Source organism: Oncorhynchus mykiss, chromosome 3 (genome assembly GCF_057628025.1).
Source record: "Oncorhynchus mykiss isolate SJ-2025 chromosome 3, ASM5762802v1, whole genome shotgun sequence".
NCBI lineage: Eukaryota > Metazoa > Chordata > Actinopteri > Salmoniformes > Salmonidae > Oncorhynchus > Oncorhynchus mykiss.
This window is the reverse complement of record NC_143024.1, coordinates 19,467,501-19,494,998: the sequence shown is the minus strand read 5'-3', so window position 1 is coordinate 19,494,998 and position 27,498 is coordinate 19,467,501. Positions and strand designations below refer to the sequence as shown.

Below are 27,498 nucleotides of genomic sequence, written 5' to 3'. Positions count from 1 at the left end.
CTGTGTTTAATTATTTATTTACTAAATACCTAACTAATCACACAGAATTACACATACACAATTAATCATAACTTGATTACAAATTGCGTCATAAAGGAAAACGTCCCTGGCGGGAGGAACAGATATGACAGCTTGTTACACAAAGGAAAAGGGTTGGGTTTGTGTGAAAGAGCGGAAAAACTGAGGGACACAGGGAGAAGCTGTGCTATCGTAAATACAGTATTTTATGCATTCTAAATTACCGCCTATTTGGAAAAGGAAAATGCAATAAATATTTACTCTGAGCTGCGCTTCAGTAGGTTGGTGGTAGATGGAAGACCGTGTTGCCAAACCGAGTCCTTTGACCTTTGAAGAATGTCTCTGGTGGTCACTTGGATAAGTTGTAGAAACGCCGTTGTGCGATAGACGGGATACTGTGTCTGTTCCTTCCTAACCCTCGTTTGCAGCTGCGGTTGCTAACTCAACGGCTAGGAGGTATCACTTCTGTCGTGAATAAGAGTTCAAAGTTCATACCATTCGCAACCAAAGCTCACGGTGATGTTGGCTTCGTTCTGTAGTTATTATCTGAACCATTCTGACATCGGACCGTCGTCCTACATTCCCGGAACAGGAAGTTATGTTGTCGTCAAGGGCTTATATAGGAAGGGAGAGGAGGGCGTGTTTGAAAAGTTTTAAAGCCCATGTCCCTTCACAGGGCGGGCCACTGATTGAGCAGCCCTATCTTATGAAAAACCAAATCTCACATTTTAGAAGCTAAAATCACATTTCATCCCATCACAAATAATTTAATATTCAAACGTTTAAATTGAACAACAGTTCCACGTGAATCCAATAACTCTGATGTGTAGACTTTCCACTGTAGAGTTTATGTCATCTTATCATTGATGAGAATGTCTCAGATGACAACCGAACTGACATCATATTCATTAAGTACCACCGCATATGTTCAATTGGTCGGATTACCCGAATATAGTTAATTTCCCCCCACCTACTGATGTTCCCCGAATCTCTGTGTTAATCAAGGGTTTTGCAAATGTAACCTCAGTAGGGTAGAGAGAGGAAAAAGGGGGGAAGAGGTATTTATGACTGTCATAAACCAACCCCCCAGGCCAACGTCATGACAATAGTATAATTAACCTCTTTCTATAAACATATATTATTTGCATCTTCTACTTTCTTTCATTCTGCATATAAACAATATATGATTTATTGTCACATACACCAGATAGGTGCAGTGAAATGTATTGTTTTACAGGGTCAGCCATAGTAGTACGCCGCCCCTGGAGCAAATTAGGGTTAAGTGCCTTGCTCAAGGGCACACCGTCAAATTGTCTGTGGATCTTTCCATGGGTCTGTGGTTGGAGGGTGGGTCTGCTGGTTCTCTCTGGATCTCTCCATGTGTCTGTGGTAGGAGGGTGGGACTGCTGGTTCTCTCTGCATCTCTCCATGTACCTGCAGTTGGAGGGTTGGGTCTGAGGGTCACATCTCTGGTGGCTGTCACTCTTGCCAGAGAAGCCAGGAGGCCACATCATCTCTCTCCTCCTTTCACCATGGCTGGGCTGGAGTAGCAGCTGAAGGGGACATCTCCTTTTTCCTGCTCCACCTAGGTCGGCTGCTTCTCTCTCTGGAGCAAGAGGGACACTAGCCTTCTAAGGGGCCTACATGTTTGGCTCCCACCAGTCCAACACCAGGTAAGACTGTATGTTCTTCAGCTCCAGGCAGTCTTTGACAGACTGGTCCCTTATTGGTCCACAGAGGACATGCCGTCTTCAGGGATCTCACCACACTTGAAGGCCCAGGTGAACTCTTCTCCTTGTTCACAATGTGGACAACTGAGGGCAACCATCTTGGGCAAAGCTGAATATTTTCTATGTTGTCAAAGGAAGACCTAACCTCTCCCTGCCAACATGTTTCAAGAAGACCATCATAGTCCCTGTGCCCAAGAACACCTGCCTAAATGACTACCGACCCGTAGCACTCACATCTGTAGCCATGAAGTGCTTTGAAAGGCTGGCATGGCTCACATCAACACCATTATCCCAGAAACCCTAGACCCACTCCAATTTGCCTACAGATCCACAGATGACGCAATTTCAATCGCACTCCACACTGCCCTTTTCCACCTGGACAAAAGGAACACCTACTTGAAAATGCTATTTATTGACTACAGCTCAGCATTCAACACCCTTGTGCCCTCATAGCTCATCACTAAGATAAGGACCCTGGGACTAAACACCTCACTCTGCAACTGGATACTGGACTTCCTGACGGGCCGCCTCCAGGTGGTAAGGGTAGGTCACAACACATCTGCCACACTGATCCTTAACACGGGGGCACCTTAGGGGTGCATGCTCAGTCCCCTTCTGTACTCACTGTTCACCCATGACTACAAGGCCAAGAACGACTCCAACACCATCACTAAGTTTGCCGACGAGTTGAAGGACTTCCGGCAATGGCGAAGCTCTGTCAAGACGCTTCGCCATTGTGTAGTCTGTGTAGTGTCCTCGAACTTTCGAACAATTTTAAGGCATTTTGACACGGTTTAACTGTTCGTTAATAGTGAGAAGTTGGAAGTTAAAACATCTATTGTATCGCCAAAGCAAAATATGTCAATATGCATGGAAAAGTGCCCCTCTCTAACAGCCCTTCTTCGGCCTCGGCGGATGCTAGCTCGGAAGAAACACCAGCATGGTTCAGAATGGAGATGGACAAGGGTATAACAAAAATCCAAGAGACAGTTTCTGAACGCCTCAGCAAAATTGATGTACTGGTCGATAAACTCCACCAAGACAATAAAGTCACAAAGGGACAAGTGACAAAGTTAGAAAAAGACCATGCTGACCACCAGGCTGCCATTCTGGACGTCTGCGAGGAAGTGGACCAAAAATACAAGAAGTTGGAAGACGCCATCTCTAAACTCGAGGAGAAATTAGATTATTATGAAAATGTCCAAAGGCGCTCGAATTTGAGACTTTAAGGTTTACCGGAGGCCGTGGAGGGAAGAGACGTGATCTCCTTTCTACAGGAATGGATTCCCAAAATTCTGGATCTACCCCCTCCCGAGCACCCACTGGAGATTGAGAGGGCTCGTCGCACCCTACGGAGGCAGCTGCCTGGCCAGATTGCACACAGGGCTTTTGTCATAAAATGTCTACGGTATCAGGACACTGTTCGCATCCTCTCTGCTGCCCGAGCAAAGGGAGAGCTCAAGTACGGAGATGCCAGAATCATGATCTTTCCGGATCTTTCTCCCTCACTACACAAGAGGAGGATGGCTTTCTCCCCACTGAAGAGATTTCTGCATCATGCTGGCTTGGCATACGGCCTGCACTACCCAGCGACTTTGTGGATCGAAACCAAGAATGGTGAGCGCACATTTGACTCTGTGAAGATGGCTGAAACATACATGAGAAAAGCACTTCCTGACTTGTTCACGTCTACTACACCCCGAGGAACTGTCTTTCACGTCTACTACACCCTGAGGAACTGTCTTTTGAACTTGGACACAGTGGATAGTGAACCGTTAGTACATGAGGAAACAACGAAATTACTCATATGATCGACTGGCTGGCTGGCTGGATGTTTAGTGTGATAATGACTGGTGAGGTAAAGTTGCATCATAGCTAATGTTGGCTGTGCAATTTAGCCAGCTCGCTAAGTTTACAAGGGTGTAGCTATAGCTACTATACATCCTCACTATGCCAGGTAGTTACATTTTTGCTGTATACTTTTATTTTACGCAGAGAGTTTTGTTTGGTTAAATAGTTATGTGGCTTTTGACTGGGTTTCAAGCCTAACTATGTTGTTTATATTACTTCAGGGTATTTTAGCTACTATTACGTTTGCTGGCCTGTTTATTGTTAGAGATGTATGCTGGCGTTAGTGATACCAAGACAGGGATAAGCTACTCACTGGCTGGCCGCATAATTGCCAGCTAGCTGATAGCTTCACACTTGTGTATGTGCATACATGTGTGAATATATACCATTTTGGGGGGAGGATGAACTCAGGAGGATGGGGATTGTTTAATACTTGTCCCTATTTTATATTTGAGAGATGATAGTTATCGTCTGGTAAAGGTCTTCATTTATACATCATAGTTTGATGTCTTTAATCCTGACCTGCTGGGGTGCGTTTGTGGTCATCGCTTTTGTCGCCGAGCGGCACAGGTTTCAGGGCGCTTTGGGGAATGCCGATTGGTTGACATTTGGGTGTGCGGGTAGGCTCGGTTGGTGACTATGAACGCACCCAAGTTGATTTTTTATTATTATTTTAAATTTTTTTGAGACATGCTCAAGTGGGGCTAAATATTTTGGTCAATATTGTTGTAATCAAATTGTATTTTGTTACCTGACTAACAATGTTTTCATGCTACAAGGAACAGTCAATGTACTTCTAATTTCATATACATATAATTTAGAATTAACCTAATTTGAGTGGTGCTCTGTATAGCAGGTACATCTAGCTTAAAGACTAGCTTCTAAGGATATGGGTTCTTTAACTCCCTCAGTTGGGGAGGGGGTTGGGTGGGTTTGTGGTAGGGCCACGAGATGTTTACTACTTTACACTTTCATAATATCATTTTGTACACATTGTGTCACATTCTGACCTTAGTTCCTTTTTTATGTCTTTATTTTAGTTGGTCAGGGTGTGAGTTGGGGTGGGCATTCTATGTTGTTTTTCTATGTTTTGTTCTGTTGTTATATGTCTATGTGTTTGGCCTAGTATGGTTCTCAATCAGAGGCAGGTGTCAGTCGTTGTCTCTGATTGGGAGCCATATTTAGGTAGCCTGTTTTCTATTGTGTTTTGTGGGTGGTTGTATCCTGTGTTAGTGGTTTCACCATACGGGACTGTGTCGGTTGTTTGTACTGTTGTTATTTTGTTCAGTGTTCTGTTGATTTATTAAATATATCATTATGGACACTTACCACACTGCACATTGGTCTGATCCTTGCTACTCCTCTAAAGAAGAGGAATTCCGTTACACATTGTATTTACTCAAAGCTATTTTGTTTCTTTCCTTTTCCCTGTTAATTATTTTCTTTAAAGATGTCGGCACCAAATAACTATACATTTATGACACTTAACATTAGGGGTACTAAATGCCCAGTCATTTAACATTAGGGGTACTAAATGCCCAGTCAAGCACAAACGCATTCTGAATTATCTCAAGCAGCATAAGGTTGATATAGCTCTTCAGGAGAAACCTGACGGACTCTGAGCATGATACACTGAAGAGAGAGTGGGTGGGTCAAGTATACTATTCATCTTTCACCTCTCGAGCAAGAGGGGTGGCCATACTCATTAATAAGCATTGCCCCTTTCAGATACAATCTCAGATTAAAGACAAAGGGGGTAGGTTTGTGATCATTCAAGGTTTCATTAACAATGAGTCCATTACCATCGTGAATGTGTATGGGCCTAACCATGATGATCCTACATTATACCAAGACATCTTTTTGAAGTTAACGTGCACATCATCAGAGATTTTAATGGCAGGGGATTTTAACTTGGTACTGGACCCTTCCAGTGATAGATCTTCCTCTAATAGTATCAGCCTCACACAGACAGCATCGTGAAGAAGGCGCAGCAGCGCCTCTTCAACCTCAGGAGGCTGAAGAAATTCGGCTTGTCACCAAAAGCACTCACAAACTTCTACAGATGCACAATCGAGAGCATCCTGGCGGGCTGTATCACCGCCTGGTATGGCAACTGCACCGCCCTCAACCGTAAGGCTCTCCAGAGGGTAGTGAGGTCTGCACAACGCATCACCGGGGGCAAACTACCTGCCCTCCAGGACACCTACACCACCCGATGTCACAGGAAGGCCATAAAGATCATCAAGGACATCAACCACCCGAGCCACTGCCTGTTCACCCCGCTATCATCCAGAAGGCGAGGTCAGTACAGGTGCATCAAAGCTGGGACCGAGAGACTGAAAAACAGCTTCTATCTCAAGGCCATCAGACTATTAAACAGCCACCACTAACACTGAGTGGCTGCTGCCAACACACTGACACTGACTCAACTCCAGCCACTTTAATAATGGGAATTGATGGGAAATTATGTAAATATATCACTAGCCACTTTAAACAATGCTACCTTATATAAATGTTACTTACCCTACATTATTCATCTCATATGCATACGTATATACTGTACTCTATATCATCGACGGTATCCTTATGTAATACATGTATCACTAGCCACTTTATACTATACTATGCCACTTTGTTTACATACTCATCTCATTTGTACATACTGTACCCGATACCATCTACTGTATCTTGCCTATGCCGCTCTGTACCATCACTCATTCATATATCCTTATGTACATATTCTTTATCCCCTTACACTGTGTACAAGACAGTAGTTTTGGAATTGTTAGTTAGATTACTTGTTATTACTGCATTGTCGGAACTAGAAGCACAAGCATTTCGCTACACTCGCATTAACATCTGCTAACCATGTGTATGTGACAAATAAAATTTGATTTGATTTGATTTGATTTGATTTGATTTGATTTGAAATGTTAAAAGCAGAAATTAAACACTTTGGACTTGTAGATTTATGGAGATTTCACAACCAAAAGGTTAAAGAATACTCATTTTACTCCCCTGTCCATGACAGTTACTCTAGAATGGACTTATTTCTTATTCCTGCAGCCAAGGGAAGTTTAACTACTGGGTGTAAGTACTTACCAAGATGTATATCAGATCATTCTGCCCTGCTGGCTTCAGTCAGTAGAGCACAGCCACCCTCAAGAAGATGGAGGTTTGGCACATACTTACTAAATAATCCCACATTTGTAACATTTCTGAACACCTAATTGTATGGGAAGCTCTCCTTGCATATCTGAGGGGTCAAATCATATCCTTTAGTTCAGGTGCTCGTAAGATGTATAAGGCTCAAGTAAATTAGTTGGAGAATGAAATCAGAGATCTGGAAAGTGAACAGTGTAACATTTGACGACTCAACTCTACAAAAATTAGACTCAAAGCGATTGGAATTTACCCCCCTGGTGACCTATAAAGCGGAGATAAAAACGACAAAACTACTACGAACATGGAGATAAAGCAGGACAGTTGCTTGCTTGGCAGATAAGACGAGAGGATGCTAGTAGAGTTATTAGCTCTATTAAACTACCCAATAACAGTTGTTCACAGTCCTGAGGAAATTAATCTAGTCTTCAGGGAGTTTTATGAAACATTGTACAAGTCTGAAGGGGATGCCCCTGCCACAATGCATGAGTTATTGAACAAACTCAATGTACAAACTTTAACTGATGAGGATAGAGATCACTTGGAGAAAGAGATTACATCAGAGGAAATTAGGGAATCCATTTTCAACACTGCTGGGGGAAAATCACCAGGGTTAGCCGGATTCCCTATTCAAATCAAATCAAAATCAAATCAAATTTATTTATATAGCCCTTCAGCTGATATCTCAAAGTGCTGTACAGAAACCCAGCCTAAAACCCCAAACATCAAGCAATGCAGGTGTAGTAATTCCTTTTACCCAAACTAATTGAGCCTTTTTGCAGTATGTTTAATTATGCCATAGAGACAGAAAAACTCCCAGACACACTTGAAAAGGCGCAGTTGATCACAGTTTTGTTAAAACCTGGGAAAGATCCTCTGCTTTGTGGGTCGTATAGACCAATATCTCTATTGAACACTTCATATAACATTCTTGTGAAACTCATCGCTCTTAGACTGGATAAGGTTCTTCCGGACTTGGTTGATATGGACCAAACAGGCTTTGCAAGAAACCGCTCATCTTCTGATAATATCAGACGGTTTTTTTATATTATGCATTATGTAGAGAATGACCAAGAATCTGTAGTGCCGGCTTCATCAGATGCGGAAAAAGCTTTTGACCGCATAGAATGGAACTACCTGTTTGAAATTTTACAGAGGATGAATATTGGAGCTAAGTACGTTGGTCTGATTAGATTACTGTACAAATGTCCGGCAGCTCAGGTCCTGACTAATGGAAACATTTCCTCACAGATCTCTCTATCACGTGGCACAAGACAGGGTTGTCCCGCTAGTCCTCTCCTTTTTTCTTTGGCTATAGAGCCACTGGCAGAAGGTTTCAGATCTCATCCATCCATCCATGGTGTTCGTATAGGTGGGCCTGAACATCTGGTCTCGCTATATGCCGATGACATTTTGCTTTACCTCACTAAACCAGACATTTCACTCCGAGCATTAGTTGACATCCTGAAAGAATATGGGACCTTTTCAGGATATAAAATAAACCCATTGAAGAGTATAATTATGCCTTTTAACAGCGCAGCTATGCAGAACCCAATCTTAGACCAGACATTTTCTTGGAAACAACAGAAAATGACATATCTTGGATTGCAAATTCCCTCTGAAATTATTAAGACATATCAACTGAACTATACTCCACTTCTCAAAAAGGTTGGGGAAGAATTGGATAGATGGCGGGATTTACCAATTTCTCTTATTGGGCGGGTCAATTGTGTAAAAATGAATACATGACCAAAATTCTTGTACCTTTTTCAAACCCTGCCCTTTCCTATTCCCAAACAACTTAATAGGAAGGTGTCTTCATTTCTGTGGAAAGGGAAACCCCCCAGAGTGAAACTCACAACTTTATGCGAACCATACTCAGGAGGAGGACTTAGTCTACCTGACTTCCAGTTGTATTACTGGGCATCTCAGTTAAGGGCTGTGTGGGTATGGCAAAATATATCAACAAGTTCACCCTCTTGGAGACAGAGGAGTGTCTGACCCCTGCTACATTGGCATCTATACCTTATATTAGCCAACCTAAAGCTTTGCTAGGTCTCATAAACAACCCTTTCATAAAAAACACTTTAAATCTATGGATTGAAGTCTGTAAACAAACAGAAGGGCTTATATCTATATATGAACAAACACCTTTCTATAATAACCCCATTTGCCCAAAGCCCTGAGAGATGGTTTTACATTTTCTTGGTTCAACAAAGGAATTAAAACATTTGGTAATCTCTATAGAGAAGGTGAACTACTATCCTTTCAACAACTGGCAGTTACCTCCAACTCATTTCTTCAAGTTCCTACAGGTTAGGCATTACATTGCCACTCAGCAGGGAGGTAGGATTCAGCCCATGAGTAAACCTAAAACTGATAAACTATGTCTGGAAAGGAAGGGGATTAAAGGTTTCATTTCCTTTTTTTTTTTTTTTTTTTTCTAAAAGCCTTAAAAATGTTGTCCAGCTGTTTGCGGATTCTAGAAATACGCTGGGAATATTTTAAGAGACACTGTAATACATGTACGTAGCCTACTCTATGAGCACAGTGTGTCCTTTCTGGTGGAAGTTCACATTTCAGAGTAGGCTTGGTTTTCTGGGATATACAGTACCAGTCTAAAGTCTGGACACGTACTCATTCCAGGGTTTTTATTTGTACTATTTTCCACATTGTAGAATAATAGTGTAGACACCGAAACCATGAAATAACACATGGAGTCATGTAGTAACCAAAGCTGTCATCAAGCCAAAGGGTGGCTACTTTGAATTATCAATTTTTTCATATTTTGATTTGTTTAACACTTTTTTGGTTACTACATGATTCCATGTGTTATTTCATAGTTTTGATGTCTTCACTATTATTCTACAATGTAGAAAATAGCAAAAATAAAGAAAACGCCTTGAATTAGGTGTGTCCAAACTTTTGACGGATACATTTATATTTGGGTAAATCTTGTTAGGAGTAGACAGTTCGGTCAGAGTTCATAATGTAACAATTATTTGGACGCTTATGATTTTTTGGCCTACATTCCACATTGACCATCAGATCTTCATCAGACCCATTTCCAAAAATTAAGTTGTTTGTACTTTCAAATAATATTCCTTTCATCAAAAATCCATTGTGTACACTGGTGTGCTACAACTTTGAGTTAAAGCATCTTAGTACATGGCTGCTCTGTAAAAGGGATGTCAGATGTGTGTGTACCTGGAGCTATGAGGGGAACTTTGCCCATAGCAGCACTGAAGCGACAGTGCTTACCTTGACTTGTCTGTTTCAAGTAGCTTAAACCAAGAAAAATCTAGAGACAGACACTATTTTCAATGGGTTTTAATTACAAATTCATTAACAACAAAGTTTTTATACCAAAACAAAAAGGACATCAATCAAAAATATGGATCTGTAGACAAGCATGTGCTGAGTACATGGGGATGATGTAGGGAATGTAGAGACATGATTCAGGCTAGATCCCAAACTGCTTCCTTTCCTCCACCCCAGGCCTCATGACTGCTGAGAACAGTGTATGGATGGGCTGGGTAGGTCTCAGGTTTCCTATACTGCTGAGAACAGTGTATGGATGGGCTGGGTAGGTCTCAGGTTATCTATACTGCTGAGAACAGTGTATGGATGGGCTGGGTTGGTCTCAGGTTATCTATACTGCTGAGAACAGTGTATGGATGGGCTGGGTTAGTCTCAGGTTATCTATACTGCTGAGAACAGTGTATGGATGGGCTGGGTTGGTCTCAGGTTATCTATACTGCTGAGAACAGTGTATGGATGGGCTGGGTTGGTCTCAGGTTATCTATACTGCTGAGAACAGTGTATGGATGGGCTGGGTTGGTCTCAGGTTATCTATACTGCTGAGAACAGTGTATGGATGGGCTGGGTTGGTCTCAGGTTATCTATACTGCTGAGAGGTGTCCAGTCCTTGGAGATCAGTGATCATAGAGTTAAGAAGTCAAGGAAAATATCTAAGAATGCTGGTTGGCTCGACCTACAAAAAGGAAACTGGGGTACACTGTCATTGGCTAACCTACACCATTTCTCCCTTGCCTGGTTAGCCGTTGTAGTGGATGCTGATTGGATGACGGTATTAGTGACTTAGTTCTTTTTCTTGCCCTTGCTGGCAGCCTTGGCTGGCATTACCGTGGGAACGGCTGCCTGGTACAGAGCAGCAGACACTTTGTTGATGTAGTAGAGGGCGAACAGAGAGAATATCAGACTGGAGAGAGAACAAAATGAAACAGTCAGCACAGCACGATATGGTTTGAGAAAAAAAACTTAAACTTCACCCCAAGTTCATTGATAATAGTAGTACTGTTATCATAATCACTACTATTCCTTTTTTCCTAAAGATTTTATTTGATCAACAATACAAAAACACAAGCAAACGACGACATCATACAAACATCAACTACATCAGTCCTGCCCAGACACACCAGCCCTCACCCCCTTATCTCCAGGGCCCGCATCACTTTCTGCCACATGACCTCAAACAGCACACATTTGTTTCTCTCCATCACCTGCTCACTTTCCATTTTTAGATGTAAAGCATTTGACCCTTCCATCGCGTGAACGACAGATGATTGGTTGATTTCCAGTTGTATATGTTTTTTTTTTTAAAGATGATTGATGAGAAAAGTGTTGTCCTACCCATCGGGTATCTCACTGCACCCTCATATGTCATGTCTTTAAATACGCAGACAGACTCATTAAAAGCTAATTTACATTGTAATACTTCTGAGCCATCTTTCCAACTCCACCCATAACTTTTGGATTTTATAACATTTCCAGAAGGTCATGAATTATTGAGTCATTAGTAGTTTTACACTTTAGACATCTCTGCTGTTGTCCTGTAGAATTTGTGAATTTTGTCTCTTGTATAATACATTTAATACATGAATTTATACTGGATTAAGCATACATTTTTGTTAACTGTAATGTCGTTAGTTATGATCCAACATTACTTCCATCTTGTGCCAATATCAGTTATTTTTTAATCTTGGTTCCAATAGTTTCTATTTTTTTCTAAGAGATTGTCAGTTGGATAGGCTCTCTGCTATTCCATAAGTCCTTCATGTCATCACTGAGTTCAGTTGTTAAGAGAGTTTCTGTGTGTGGTGTGCCTAGGTTTGTCAGTAGTCTGGGAGTTTGTACTTACCATGTGGTGACACACACACGGTGCACCAGCCCAGAGGCAAACAGAGAGAGGCACAGGCACACCAGGACTGGTGGACAGGAGAGAAATGAACACCCGTTAAAACAGGACCGAGTGGGTGCTGAACCGCTACACTATTCAGATGCACCCATACTCATGACAAGAGGCTCAGTGAATGTGTGTGAAACACAGGAAATAGATTATGTGCATCACTCTGTAGTTGTGAAGACAGACTTACTCTCTGGGAAGATCTTGACCTGGAATCCCTTGCCGAAGATGAGGTTTTCCAGGTTACTGAAGGCCTGGTTGGAGAAAGGGTTAAGGAGGGAAACACATAGTGGGAGAGAAGAGACAATTGAAATGGCTTCCAATACTCTACTCAGCAAACTGGATGCAGTTTATCACAGTGCCATCCGCTTTGTTACTAAAGCACCTTATACCACCCACCACTGCGACCTGTATGCTCTAATCGGCTGGCCCTCGCTACATATTCGTCGCCAGATCCACTGGCTCCAGGTCATCTACAAGTCCATGCTAGGTAAAGTTCCGCCTTATCTGAATTCACGATGGCAACACCCACTCGTAGCACGCACTCCAGCAGGTGTATCTCACTGATCATCCCTAAAGCAAACACCTCATTTGGCCGCCTTTCCTTCCAGTTCTCTGCTGCCTGTGACTGGAACGAATTGCAAAAATCGTTGAAGTTGGAGACTTATCTCTCTCACCAACTTTAAACATCTGCTATCTGAGCAGCTAACTGATCGCTGCAGCTGTACATAGTCCATCGGTAAATAGCCCACTCAATTTACCTACCTCATCCCCATACTGTTTTTATTTATTTACTTTTCTGCTCTTTTGCACACCAATATCTCTACCTGTACATGACCATCTGATCATTTATCACTCCAGTGTTAATCTGCAAAATTGTAACTATTCGCCTACCTCCTCATGCCCTTTGCACACAATGTAAATAGACTTTTTTTCTACTGTGTAATTGACTTGTTTACTGTTTACTCCATGTGTAACTCTGTGTTGTCTGCTCACACTGCTATGCTTTATCTTGGCCAGGTCGCAGTTGTAAATGAGAACTTGTTCTCAACTAGCCTACCTGGTTAAATAAAGGTGAAATAAAATAAACACCTAATGTGGTGGTTTTATTAGACCTTTAGACATTCAGTGATCCTTACTGTATTTATTTATCCCCTTACTGTATTTATTTATCTTGCTCCTTTGCACCCCAGTATCTCTACTTGCACATTAATCACTCCAGTGTTTAATTGGTATATTGTAATTAGCTCACCACCATGGCCTATTTATTGACTTACCTTCCTTATCTTACCTCATTTGCACACACTGTATAGACATTTTGTCCACTGTATTAGACTGTATGTTTGTTTATTCCATGTGTAACTCTGTGTTGTTGTATGTGTCAAACTGCTTTGCTTTATCTTGGCCAGGTCTCACTTGTAAATGAGAACTTGTTCTCAACTAGCCTACCTGGTTAAATAAAGGTGAAATAAAAATATGAATAAACCCTGCCACCATGACAGTACTGCATGTGGACTATAGAACCAACCAAATGACTGTCTGCTTCCATCACTTGGGAACTCAAGGGAGCACAGAACATAAACAAAAGATTTTAGCTGTCTCGCTTTACAATAAGCTTACTCTAACAAGTTTACAACCCTAAGCCTGCAGTGCTGCTATGTTGTGGTGTGTTTTGGTGCAAGGAGGATACTGTGAGGGAGCAGATGAAGAGGACAGAGCCCAAGAAGCCTCCCAGGATGGTGAGCAACTCTGTAGAGCCCAGCTGCCTGCTGAACATCTGCATCCCAGCAAACACCAACACAGAGAACAGACTGGACAGAACCAGGGATGTGCCTGTGTTCACCGCTGGAGGGAGGGGAGAGGCAGATTACACATAGTTTGTGACAGTAGTAGAACAATCATCTAAGGGACTGCAGCTGGACTGAATTATTCTAACATAATAATATCAACAATTGGGTTTATATTTCATCTTTGAGTGACAGAAACATAAAATAACTAGCCTATTTCACTGTATCCTAACAGCAATCTTTACGCCACGTCAGTGTACACTCTTGAAAGATTCCGTGTGGAAACACCCTCTCTCGAATAATGAAAATACCTAACTAGGTAGCTACAAGAACACTTTATCATACATTTTGACAACACAGCCTACCTACCGTTAAACTGAAGAAATATACATTGTTGGCAAGTGTATTCTGCACAAAATAGCTACGTAACTAACAAAGTTAGCAATGAATGGCAAGTCTACCGTTACACAACTAGCTATCGTTAGCTAGATACCTTTACGTTTTCTATCCCTCAATACTTATTTTCAACGCACAAACATAGATCAAAATTAAACAGTAACGTTAGCCTTGCAGAACTTACCCATGTTTTGATATTTAATCAATAATTACGTTTTTGACACAGAAGATCATGCGTTTTCGATATCCTTTCAAAACACAGGCAGCTCCAGGAACAAACTTCGTTTTTGCTACCCGGAACCTATGAGAGGTTGCACACGTAGGAGTCGAACGTGAAGTGCCAATCAGATTCTAGCAACGCAAAACGTGCGTCAAGACTGACACACCCACTGCACACATTTTTCAAGGGGTGTTTATGAAATAAATACTAGATTACACAGGTAAAATACTTTTAATAGTAATTTTTTTGGACATATCTGATGGTAGCTACACCCCTATATCACCACATTTTAGATTCATTTAAAAAGCATATAAAAAAAAAAAAGAAATGGTTTACAAGTGACTCTACAATGAAATGAAAAACAAACTGGGATAGCTTCAGCTTGATAAAACATATATTTTTTAGGTAAACGTTTTAGAAAGGTGGTACTAAAATCCTATTAACAGGACCATTTAGCATGGTGAAGAGAAAGATGGTTACTTGTGTCTATACATTCAGCGTAGCAATTAGGATCAATACGCTGGAGTTTTTAGAAATCGTCCTCTCTGCCTTGGTACATACAGTAGCTCTGTTTCCATCTACAACGTCCACAATCCTGAAACACAGACCACAGCTTAAAATTAAAATAATCGGACTATTGATGGATAGATAAAGGCTGTGTCAAAAGTCAGAAGGCCAGATTCGAACCTATGCTGTCACCGTATCGGATGCTGCAGCTTAGACCACCCACATCTTAACCAGCTCTGTTGTCTTTATCACTACGATCACCATCCAGCATCACTAACATCAACTCTGTCTCCTTGACACTATTGAACAGTCACAATGTGTCACTTGGACAGCTGTGTACAAGTCCTGGGAAGGATGAACATTGATGTGAAACACTGCTCTCGGTTATAGTGGCTTCTTCTTCAGTCCGAACACTGCGATGAAGAGTAGGATCTCCACAAATGCAGGGAGAACACTACGGGAGATAGAGAGGATGGCAGCATTATAAGCAAAGCATCAACCTGCACGAGGCAAAAATGACCCAAATAACTCCAGGACACACACACACACGATGTCTGTCTGTCAGTCTGTCACACACACAAACCTGCAGAAGGCAAAAATAACCCAGTATGTCCAACACTCCCATCTCTGGAAGACAAAGAAAGACAGGGAGACGGACGCGCTGCAGTGGACAGCCAACGCTGGAGGAGACGTCAGTCAGGGAAACAAAACTTCTGAGGAGAAGCACACACACACACACACACACACTAACCTGCAGAAAGCAAGGATCCACCAGTATATTTCACATGCCCATTGTTCAAACAGAAAGAACAGCAAAGCCACAGAGGCACTGGCATGGGCTGCAGTCGCTAGTGTGTGGATGGAGAGATGGATGGTGTATGGGGAGGGAGTCCTGAGTCAGGGAATCTTAACCAAACCAATAAAAAGATGACTTCCTCAACCTTATATCCATATTAACGTCCCCTTGCTGATCTGAAAGAAGAGTATAACTTCCTGCATATTGCTTACATCTATCAATTCCCTTCCATGTTCTTCACTATTCCTAGAGAGTCACACTGTGCAGGCTTTCATTCTTGCCCAGCACCAACACTCAGCTACTCAACAAAACATCAAGACCTTGAGTAGCCTCCTTGTTGATGTGACTGGCAACACAAAATTAGTACTGTGCAAGAACGAAAGCAAACTGTAGTTCTCCAGGACTAGGACTGGTGACCACTGCTGTACTATGCATTATGTGTACTTTGAATATGTACAGGGTTTTGTGGAAGAGTTTTGAGAACATGTAAAGGATACAGAGGAGGCCCTGGGTGCAGTTGAACATAGACACACCAGAGAAGAAGCCAGCCAGCTCTATAGCAAACAGACCCATGGTGACTGACAACGCTACCACCAACCTAGAAGAGAGTGACAGAAAGATAGAGAGGAGAGAAAGAGATATATATATATATATATATATATATATATATATATATATATATACAGTGCCTTGCGAAAGTATTCGGCCCCCTTGAACTTTGCGACCTTTTGCCACATTTCAGGCTTCAAACATAAAGATATAAAACTGTATTTTTTTGTGAAGAATCAACAAGTGGGACACAATCATCAAGTGGAATGACATTTATTGGATATTTCAAACTTTTTTAACAAATCAAAAACTGAAAAATTGGGCGTGCAAAATTATTCAGCCCCCTTAAGTTAATACTTTGTAGCGCCACCTTTTGCTGCGATTACAGCTGTAAGTCGCTTGGGGTATGTCTCTATCAGTTTTGCACATCGAGAGACTGAAATGTTTTCCCATTCCTCCTTGCAAAACAGCTCAAGCTCAGTGAGGTTGGATGGAGAGCATTTGTGAACAGCAGTTTTCAGTTCTTTCCATAGATTCTCGATTGGATTCAGGTCTGGACTTTGACTTGGCCATTCTAACACCTGGATATGTTTATTTTTGAACCATTCCATTGTAGATTTTGCTTTATGTTTTGGATCATTTTCTTGTTGGAAGATAAATCTCCGTCCCAGTCTCAGGTCTTTTGCAGACTCCATCAGGTTTTCTTCCAGAATGGTCCTGTATTTGGCTCCATCCATCTTCCCATCAATTTTAACCATCTTCCCTGTCCCTGCTGAAGAAAAGCAGGCCCAAACCATGATGCTGCCACCACCATGTTTGACAGTGGGGATGGTGTGTTCAGCTGTGTTGCTTTTACGCCAAACATAACGTTTTGCATTGTTGCCAAAAAGTTCAATTTTGGTTTCATCTGACCAGAGCACCTTCTTCCACATGTTTGGTGTGTCTCCCAGGTGGCTTGTGGCAAACTTTAAACAACACTTTTTATGGATATCTTTAAGAAATGGCTTTCTTCTTGCCACTCTTCCATAAAGGCCAGATTTGTGCAATTACGACTGATTGTTGTCCTATGGACAGAGTCTCCCACCTCAGCTGTAGATCTCTGCAGTTCATCCAGAGTGATCATGGGCCTCTTGGCTGCATCTCTGATCAGTCTTCTCCTTGTATGAGCTGAAAGTTTAGAGGGACGGACAGGTCTTGGTAGATTTGCAGTGGTCTGATACTCCTTCCATTTCAATATTATCGCTTGCACAGTGCTCCTTGGGATGTTTAAAGCTTGGGAAATCTTTTTGTATCCAAATCCGGCTTTAAACTTCTTCACAACAGTATCTCGGACCTGCCTGGTGTGTTCCTTGTTCTTCATGATGCTCTCTGCGCTTTTAACGGACCTCTGAGACTATCACAGTGCAGGTGCATTTATACGGAGACTTGATTACACACAGGTGGATTGTATTTATCATCATTAGTCATTTAGGTCAACATTGGATCATTCAGAGATCCTCACTGAACTTCTGGAGAGAGTTTGCTGCACTGAAAGTAAAGGGGCTGAATAATTTTGCACGCCCAATTTTTCAGTTTTTGATTTGTTAAAAAAGTTTGAAATATCCAATAAATGTCGTTCCACTTCATGATTGTGTCCCACTTGTTGTTGATTCTTCACAAAAAAATACAGTTTTATATCTTTATGTTTGAAGCCTGAAATGTGGCAAAAGGTCGCAAAGTTCAAGGGGGCCGAATACTTTCGCAAGGCACTGTATATATATATATATATATTTTTTTTTTTTTGGATAGACTGTGTGTGTGTGTAGGGTTAGGAGTCCTGTCCTGGGTGAAAGATGCTTACTTGGTGTCCTCCTTGTCATATTGGTCCTGTGTGAAATCCAAAGGCAGGCAAGCTTCAACATTGTTCTCCTGTGGGCCAATGAGTATGATTACTTCAGAGATAGATCTACGCAGTATCACTAGATTCCAAGCACGGTTGAAACACAATATATTATAGAAGAGCCTGTTGATGATGTTGTGAACAACAACTGGTGTCTTCTAGATGCCAGATACAGACATGAGACATGTCACACACATGTGACAGAGGATATGGTTTGTCCAGAACCTTGCCAGTACTCAGAACATACCCGTGACCAGAAAATGGTGATGACGATGACGAGGTGAGCAGTGAGAGTCAGGAATCGTGCCGGGACCAGGCTGCTGACTGCAGACATTGCCCCAGCAAAGATGTGCCTTTATGGGTACTATGGTACCTAGAATAAAGAGGCGGAATAGGCAAACGTTGACAAGTAACGTTAATGTTAATATTGCCAATAGAAACAAAATCCGTGTGTTGACTTGAGCCTGCTACAATACAATACAATATAGGCTATAAATGTTAGCTAGACTACTAACGGTAACGTTAAGACTACTCAAATTAATGTGAACAGCACTTTATATACAATGTGTAGACTAAGTAACGTTACTATTAGCAAATGTATAAGCTAATTTATCCGCACACTCACCTTGATAGTGCTAACTTAGCTAGCTAATGTACCCAATACAGGACATACGACGTTGTTCAACTCGTTAGTCAGTATTTGGAGCCAAAAACTAGCCACATTTGATGATACATTTACCAGTAATTGAAACAACTGTGTCTAGGACTAGAAACAACAGACGCTTCAGCTGCAGGCATGGCTTAGCTCGTTGCTACAACAACTTAAATCTGGGGTGCATTCAAGAACGTAAGGTTTCGTTAACGATTTAGGACGGAAACAGACCAGTTGAGGATGAGGAACGCTTCTTCGTGAACGCGTCATTCATTCTAGTAGCGTTTTATAATCTCACGTCGCCATCTAGTGGCAAGAATAAAATCAAAACGTATTGGTCACATAGACATATTTTGCAGATGTTATTGCGGGTGTAGCGAAATGCTTGTGTTCCTAGCTCCAACAGTGCAGTAGTTTCTAACAATTCACAACAATAAACACAAATCTAAAAGTAAAAGAATGGAATTAAGAAATATATAAATATTAGGATGAGCAATGTCGGAGTGGCGTTGACTAAAATACAGTAGGATAGAGTACAGTATACGAGACGAGTAAAGCAGTATGTAAACATTATTAAAGTGAAACAATTGTCATGTAGGTATGGTCATATGCAATGCATGCATCAATATCAGTGTTCTGTTTTCACCAGACATGCAGTGGCAGTAAAATAATGTCATTCATTTTTGTGACAATTACATTTCAAACCAATTCTGCCCAAAATATTCAGAATGATTACGTGTATAGGCCTACACAGTGAGAAACACACACACACACACACACACACACACACACACACACACACACACACACACACACACACACACACACACACGCACGCACGCATGCACGCACACACACGTACGCGCGCACGCACACACACACACGCGACATGGCATCTTGCCAAGGGCGGCACGGGGCGCCCGCACAAAAAAAATTGGAATGGTGGCATTTCCGCGATCAGTTTTCTGTCGCTCATTTGCACGTCACGTCAATGATATCATGTCACACTGTGGGTCAATTAACCTTGTCGGAGTAGGCGCCCTGATTGTAGTTTGTGAGCTAGGCAGGCTACTGCCTGGGAAGGCCTCACACTCAGTAGTATGAGATGGGGAGAGGGGGGTAGGTTGACCTCAGGTCTCCCCACTGGAAGCCCGAGGTAGGGGGAGTGGGGGAATCTATCAAATAGCGCACCTCTAGCTTTGTACAGTACAAATGCAATTAGTAAAATAAGTCACACTACGAAATGCTACCAAATAAACCACAATTCATTCACAATACAGTGAATAATATATAGTTTCACAGACATATCGTTGCATTTTTTTCTTGTTTGTGCGAAATTGTTAAGAATAAAATACAAGCAGTCTGCACATCACCAAGGTGAATTGGTTTAGTCTTGACTATTGGTTGACAGTGTTAGGGGATGGGTAATGTATTGATGCTCCAGTGACAAATCAACCCAAATTTGTTTCTATTTGTCTTTGTAACTTATTTTTGTTATTTATGAGTCTTATTTGTTAATATATATTTTTATATTTCTATAGTTTTAAATGTTATGTTTATTTATTTGTGTTGTTCCAAATGTCAGAATAAAAATTACAGTTAGTGCAGAATGGTGCTTTTTTGGGTGGGGTGGAGAAGGTGGGGCGCTGAGGGGGGGTCGCCCAGGGAGCCATAGGAGCCAGAACCGCCACTGCACACGCACACACACACACACACAGATAGAGCGAGAGAGAGAGCACTTGAACCTGTTTCACTCAGCAGAAATCACCACGCATGCTCTATCCTCCACTATTGAACATCATCTTATCAGCGCGAGCCCAGTGGAAAGGGACAGAAATCAACGCTGCGCACTCCAGACCATATACATCCGGTCAGACTAATATGCGATAACCTATACCTAGGCTACATATGGTTGATTGACCAAGCTTTTAACATTTGCTTTATTCACCCTAGGACAACATATTTGAGTATATTACTAGGCCTAGGCTACGATTGTGAATTTGACAGACCAGTCTATATTCGCATCAACACCGCGTTTTATCCTAAAGGATGGCTGAAGCAGAACTACAGGCGTTTACGTCTATGATGGACGCACTCGTCCAAATCAGCGTAAGTGTGGTGATGATTAATTAGACCTATTTGTTTACCATAAATGTGATATGGAGACTGGAGCCTATTTTGTTATTCTGTAGGCCACCAGACCTAGGAATTATAGCAAACAGATGTGGTTTGGTTACCTGTATTTCAGTTGGCCGTTCAGAGAGAAATTCCTCAGCTAAGCTATATATATATATAATGTTATTAATATTGCATAATGTTTTTAGTTAAACTATGTTTTCAGCACGCCACGTAGGCCAGCCTATATAAGATATAGAGGCCTTCACATCCGTTTTGGCATCAACATTTCATCTTCCATCATACATAATTCTTAGGCTATATTTTTCTTCAATGTGAAATGGTCTGCTTTTGTTATTAGATTGACTAAAATTGAACCAGACATTCATTAATAAGTCTGAGCTATACATTAGAAATGGGTGGCATTTGGCTCCAACACTTTGGCTTGACGCCAGCGGCTGGTCACTATCGGCTGGTTATTGACACACCTAGCTATGAGGTAAAAGGTGAAAGGGGGATTAAATGGATAGCCAATATATATATGTTTGAAGCCTATCGGTCGAATGTGTACCCCAGCATGCACAGACAAAAAAACAATGGGCCCGATGATATGATTTGCAATCTCGCAACACCGTGAGCAGGGAACGGATGATGTTTGTCGCCATAGAAACGGGATTCAGGGAGCGCCAGCACGCGGCGGCGGTCTTGGCTCTCGCGCATCATAGGTGCAGAACCCCCCTGGGCGCAGAGAGGACCCACCGACACCGACTATTCTGGCCGAGCCAGGGAAATAAAAAATATTGATAGAGGAGAGAGAGAGGTGTAGTCATTCTAATCGAAGCCTAATCGATGTGAATGCTATTTTCCCGGTAGCCAGTAGCCTTGGCCCATCATGAATTTCCATAGCCGGCCTAGGGAAGTCGGCTAGGACTTGACCGGTAATATAACCTATTTTGTGCATTGAAATCCAATTTAATGTAATTAATTGTTCCCATAAAATGAATCTCCTCACCATCATGGTGGCTTGTATTAACTGAACTGAGGAAGGTTAGAATCAAGCAACTAGTCCTACAACAGAGCTATAGATAGAGGGATCTATTACTCCTCTATACTGGGTTTACATCATGCTGTTGGCCAGACAGAGCTGGAATGAAGTGATTAGACTCATATTTAAGGAGACTGGCTGTAGCGCCTTAGTCAGCCCTGGCCTGGGTATTTATACACACACACACCTGCTTTCTCCTTTCATGTGTCCAAAATAAATTCTAAACCAGGAATGGTTCAATAATGTAAGATGCTGTTTCTATCTCACTCTCTCTCATTCTCTCTCTCTCCTCTATTTAGAGCAGTTAAGTTATTCCTCTGCCTCATTCTCACTCCTGTTTTCACTTCCTCCCCTTTCCCATCACACCCTCTGCCCTGCTCACTCACTCTTTATTTGCTTCACTGCTCCTCTAACTCCTCTCCCCGTCTCTCTACTATCTCCAACCCCTTATCCCCCCTCCCTGCTCCTCTAACTCCTCTCCCCATCTCTCTACTATCTCCAACCCCTTATCCCCCCTCCCTGCTCCTCTAACTCCTCTTCCCATCTCTCTACTATCTCCAACCCCTTATCCCCCCTCCCTGCTCCTCTAACTCCTCTCCCCATCTCTCTACTATCTCCAACCCCTTATCCCCCCTCCCTGCTCCTCTAACTCCTCTCCCCATCTCTCTACTATCTCCAACCCCTTATCCCCCCTCCCTGCTCCTCTAACTCCTCTCCCCGTCTCTCTACTATCTCCAACCCCTTATCCCCCCTCCCTGCTCCTCTAACTCCTCTCCACTATCTCCAACCCCTTATCCCCCCTCCCTGCTCCTCTAACTCCTCTCCCCATCTCTCTACTATCTCCAACCCCTTATCCCCTCCCTGCTCCTCTAACTCCTCTCCCCATCTCTCTACTATCTTCAACCCCTTATCCCCCCTCCCTGCTCCTCTAACTCCTCTCCCCGTCTCTCTACTATCTCCAACCCCTTATCCCCCTTCCCTGCTCCTCTAACTCCTCTCCCCGTCTCTCTACTATCTCCAACCCCTTATCCCCCCTCCCTGCTCCTCTAACTCCTCTCCCCGTCTCTCTACTATCTCCAACCCCTTATCCCCCCTCCCTGCTCCTCTAACTCCTCTCCCCGTCTCTCTACTATCTCCAAACCCTTATCCCCTTCCTCCCTCTCTCGTCCTCCAGTCTAACATGAAGAGTATGGAGCGGGAGCTGCATTGCCCGGTGTGTACTGAGATGGTGAAGCAGCCCATCATCCTGCCGTGCCAGCACAGTGTGTGTCTGCTGTGTGCTGCTGAGGTGTTAATCCAGAGAGGATACCCTGCCCCAGACCTCCCCCCAGAGCCCAACTCCCCGGCTGCCTCCCCCAACACACGCTCCCCGCGCGGGGCACGCAGGCCCCCGCCCAAGACCACCGACCGCCTGGACCGCGTCCTCAGACCAGGTGGGTTAGTGTGTGTGTGAATGCTGATGTCGATCTCACTTGTGTGCCAGTGCCTGCAGATGAGAGTGACATCATCATCAGATCAGCATCTGACTTTGTTTTACTGGTCAGTGAAGATGGTTCATACCAGAGCCATATATAAATACACACACTACCATTCCAAAGTTTTTGGGTCACTTAGAAATGTCCTTGTTTTTGAAAGAAAAGCACATTTAAAAAAAAGAGAGAGAAAGAGATCAGAAATACAGTGTAGACATTGTTAATGTTGTTTCAGAAGTTTCAGAAGAAAGGGTTTTGTTTCTGGCCATTTTGAACCTGTAATCGAACCCACAAATGCTGATGCTCCAGATACTCAACTAGTCTAAAGAATGCCAGTTTTATTGCCTCTTTAATCAGGACAACAGTTTTCAGCTGTGCTAACACAATTGCAAAAGGGTTTTCTAATGATCAATTAGCCTTTTAAAAGGACAAACTTGGATTAGCTAACACAACGTGCCATTGGAACACAGGAGTGTTCCAATGGCACGTTGAAAGCCCGAACCACTGCTTTTAATCAGGGCAAGGTGACCGGAAACATGACCGAATACAAACAGTGTAATTATTCCCTCCGCAAGGCAATCAAACAAGCTAAGCGTCAGTATAGAGACAAAGTAGAATCGCAATTCAACGGCTCAGACACAAGAGGTATGTGGCAGGGTCTACAGTCAATCACGGATTACAACAAGAAAACCAGCCCCGTCACGGACCAGGATGTCTTGCTCCCAGGCAGACTAAATAACTTTTTTGCCCGCTTTGAGGACAATACAGTGCCACTGACACGGCCCGCAACTAAAACATGCGGACTCTCCTTCACTGCAGCCGACGTGAGGAAAACATTTAAACGTGTCAACCCTCGCAAGGCTGCAGGCCCAGACGGCATCCCCAGCCGCGCCCTCAGAGCATGCGCAGACTAGCTGGCTGGTGTGTTTACGGACATATTCAATCAATCCCTATCCCAGTCTGTTGTTCCCACATGCTTCAAGAGGGCCACCATTGTTCATGTTCCCAAAAGAGCTAAGGTAACTGAGCTAAATGACTACCGCCCCGTAGCACTCACTTCCGTCATCATGAAGTGCTTTGAGAGACTAGTCAAGGACCATATCACCTCCACCCTACCTGACACCCTAGAACCACTCAAATTTGCTTACCGCCCAAATAGGTCCACAGACGATGCAATCTCAACCACACTGCACACTGCCCTAACCCATCTGGACAAGAGGAATACCTATGTGAGAATGCTGTTCATCGACTACAGCTCGGCATTTAACACCATAGTGCCCTCCAAGCTCGTCATCAAGCTCGAGACCCTAGGTCTCGACCCCGCCCTGTGCAACTGGGTACTGGACTTCCTGACGGGCCGCCCCCAGGTGGTGAGGGTAGGCAACAACATTTCCACCCCGCTGATCCTCAACACTGGGGCCCCACAAGGGTGCGTTCTGAGCCCTCTCCTGTACTCCCTGTTCACCCACGACTGCGTGGCCACGCACGCCTCCAACTCAATCATCAAGTTTGCACACAACAGCGGTAGGCTTGATTACCAACAACGACGAGACGGCCTACAGGGAGGAGGTGAGGGCCCTCGGAGTGTGGTGTCAGGAAAATAACCTCACACTCAACGTCAACAAAACTAAGGAGATGATTGTGGACTTCAGGAAACAGCATAGGGAACACCCCCCTATCCACATCGATGGAACAGTAGTGGAGAGGGTAGTAAGTTTTAAGTTCCTCGGCGTACACATCACAGACAAACTGAATTGGTCCACCCACACAGACAGCATCGTGGAGAAGGCGCAGCAGCGCCTCTTCAACCTCAGGAGGCTGAAGAAATTCGGCTTGTCACCTAAAGCACTCACAAACTTCTACAGATGCACAATCGAGAGCATCCTGTCGGGCTGTATCACCGCCTGGTATGGCAACTGCTCCGCCCACCACCGTAAGGCTCTCCAGAGGGTAGTGAGGTCTGCACAACGCATCACCGGGGGCAAACTACCTGCCCTCCAGGACACCTACACCACCCGATGTCACAGGAAGGCCATAAAGATCATCAAGGACAACAACCACCCGAGCCACTGCCTGTTCACTCCGCTATCATCCAGAAGGCGAGGTCAGTACAGGTGCATCAAAGCTGGGACCGAGAGACTGAAAAACAGCTTCTATCTCAAGGCCATCAGACTGTTAAACAGCCACCACTAACACTGAGTGGCTGCTGCCAACACACTGACACTGACTCAACTCCAGCCACTTTAATAATGGGAATTGATGGGAAATGATGTAAAATATATCACTAGCCACTTTAAACAATGCTACCTAATATAATGTTTACATACCCTACATTATTCATCTCATATGTATATGTATATACTGTACTCTATATCATCTACTGCATCTTTATGTAATACATGTATCACTAGCCACTTTAACTATGCCACTTTGTTTACATACTCATCTCATATGTACATACTGTACTCAATACCATCTACTGCATCTTGCCTATGCCGCTCTGTACCATCACTCATTCATATATCCTTATGTACATATTCTTTATCCCCTTACACTTGTGTCTATAAGGTAGTAGTTTTGGAATTGTTAGCTAGATTACTTGTTGGTTATTACTGCATTGTCAGAACTAGAAGCACAAGCATTTCGCTACACTCGCATTAACATCTGCTAACCATGTGTATGTGACCAATAACATTTGATTTGATTTGATTTGAGTGATGGTTGCTGATAATGGACCTCTGTACGCCTATGTAGATATTCCATTAAAAAAATCAGTCATTTCCAGCTACAATAGTTATTTACACTGTATTTCTGATCAATTAGATGTTATTTTAATGGACAAAACATGTGCTTTTCTTTATATAACAAGGCCATTTTTCAGTGACCCCAAGCCTTTGAACAGTAGTGTATTTACAGTACCAGTCAAAGGTCTGGACACACCTACTCATTCAAGGGTTTTTCTTAATTTTTACTATTTTCTACATTGTAGAATAATAGTGAATACATCAAAACTATGAAATAACACATATGGAATCAAATCGAATCCAATTTATTTGTCACGTGCCGAATACAACAGCCTTTAGACCTTAGAATGAAATGCTTACTTACAAGCCCTTAACCAACCATGCTTTAAGAAGTTAAGAAAACAAATGAAAATAAGTGTTATGTAAAAAATAGACAAGTAAAAAATAGAAAATAGAAAATTAAAGGAACAAATAATTAAAGAGCAGCAGTAAAATAACAAGCAAGGCTATACACAGGGGGTACCGGTACAGAGTCAATGTGTGGGGGCACCAGTTAGTCGAGGTAACTGAGGTAATATGTACATGTAGGTAGAGTTAAAGTGACTATGCATAGACTATAAACAGAGAGAAGCAGCAGTGTAAAAGAGGGGTCTGGGTAGCCCTTTGATTAGCTGTTCAGGAGTCTTATGGCTTGGGGGTAGAAGCTGTTAAGAAGCATTTTGGACCTAGACTTGGCGCTCTGGTACCACTTGCCGTGCGGTAGCAGAGAGAACAGTCTATGACTAGAGTGGCTGGAGTCTTTGACAGTTTTTAGGGACTTCCTCTGACAACTCCTGGTATATAGGTCCTGGATGGCAGGAAGCTTGGCCCCAGTCATGTACTGGGCCGTATGCACTACCCTCTGTAACGCCTTGTAGTCGGAGGCTGAGCAGTTGCCATACCAGGCAGTGATGCAACCAGTCATGATGAATCATGCAGTAACCAAAAAAGTGTTAAACAAATCAAAATATATTTGAGATTTGAGATTCTTCATAGTAGCCACCCTTTGCCTTGATGACAGCTTTGCACACTCTTGGCTATCTCTCAACCAGCCTCACCCGGAATGCTTTCCCAACAGTCTAGAAGGAGTTCCCACATATGCTGAGCACTTGTTTGCTGCTTTTCCTTCACTCTGCGGTCCAACTCATCCAGAACCGTCTCAATTGGGTTGAGGTCAGGTGATTGTGGAGGCCAGGTCATCTGATACAGCACTCCATCTCTCTCCTTCTTGGTCAAATAGGCCTTACACAGCCTGGAGGTGTGTTGGGTCATTGTCCTGTTGAAAAACAAATAATAGTCCCACTAAGTGCTAAACAGATGGGATGACATA

The 27,498-nt window shown here is 42.9% G+C and overlaps 3 protein-coding genes across 4 annotated transcripts in view; 1 reads left to right on the top strand and 2 right to left on the bottom strand.

The window, feature by feature from the left end:
- Window positions 1–10,076: 10,076 nt before the first annotated feature.
- Window positions 10,077–14,496, bottom strand: krtcap2 (keratinocyte associated protein 2). The gene is made up of 5 exons (XM_021598324.3): window positions 14,335–14,496; window positions 13,658–13,812; window positions 12,158–12,221; window positions 11,923–11,989; window positions 10,077–10,983 (listed from the first exon to the last, which is right to left on the bottom strand). Exons 1-5 carry the CDS (start codon window positions 14,336–14,338, stop codon window positions 10,863–10,865), a joined length of 411 nt encoding a protein of 136 aa, XP_021453999.1. The 5' UTR covers window positions 14,339–14,496; the 3' UTR covers window positions 10,077–10,862.
- Window positions 14,497–14,585: 89 nt separating this feature from the next.
- On the bottom strand, window positions 14,586–18,838 carry LOC110520877 (transmembrane protein 107). 2 transcript variants are annotated; one of them, XM_021598322.3, is made up of 6 exons: window positions 18,727–18,838; window positions 18,349–18,474; window positions 18,063–18,130; window positions 16,171–16,271; window positions 15,629–15,725; window positions 14,586–15,331 (listed from the first exon to the last, which is right to left on the bottom strand). In XM_021598322.3, exons 2-6 carry the CDS (start codon window positions 18,433–18,435, stop codon window positions 15,262–15,264), a joined length of 423 nt encoding a protein of 140 aa, XP_021453997.2. In that variant the 5' UTR covers window positions 18,436–18,474; window positions 18,727–18,838; the 3' UTR covers window positions 14,586–15,261. The 2 variants fall into 2 exon arrangements, with proteins under 2 accessions (XP_021453997.2, XP_021453996.2); XM_021598321.3 differs by lacking the exon at window positions 15,629–15,725 and adding an exon at window positions 15,461–15,557.
- A 1,964-nt stretch (window positions 18,839–20,802) lies between these two features.
- LOC110520794 (tripartite motif-containing protein 46) overlaps window positions 20,803–27,498 on the top strand; it is a 28,887-nt gene continuing 22,191 nt past the window's right edge. Inside the window, exons 1-2 of the mRNA XM_090230560.1 lie at window positions 20,803–20,862; window positions 23,088–23,346. Coding sequence (XP_090086686.1) covers window positions 20,803–20,862; window positions 23,088–23,346 — 319 coding nt within the window. The remainder of the gene's footprint in view (window positions 20,863–23,087; window positions 23,347–27,498) is intronic.

Bases quoted from the DNA above. Each gene is read 5' to 3' on its own strand.
- krtcap2 (XM_021598324.3), bottom strand. The intron at 11,990-12,157 runs GTAAGTCTGTCT...CCTGTCCACCAG, and splicing joins GGTCAAGATCTTCCCAGAGA to TCCTGGTGTGCCTGTGCCTC. The intron at 10,984-11,922 runs GTAAGTACAAAC...TTCTCTCTCCAG, and splicing joins CGTGTGTGTGTCACCACATG to TCTGATATTCTCTCTGTTCG.
- LOC110520877 (XM_021598322.3), bottom strand. From the start codon at position 18,435: ATGTCTGCAGTCAGCAGCCTGGTCCCGGCACGATTCCTGACTCTCACT. The intron at 18,131-18,348 runs GTATGTTCTGAG...ATTGGCCCACAG, and splicing joins TCACCATTTTCTGGTCACGG to GAGAACAATGTTGAAGCTTG. The intron at 15,332-15,628 runs GTTAGTGTGTGT...TATCTCCCGTAG, and splicing joins TGGATCCTTGCTTTCTGCAG to TGTTCTCCCTGCATTTGTGG.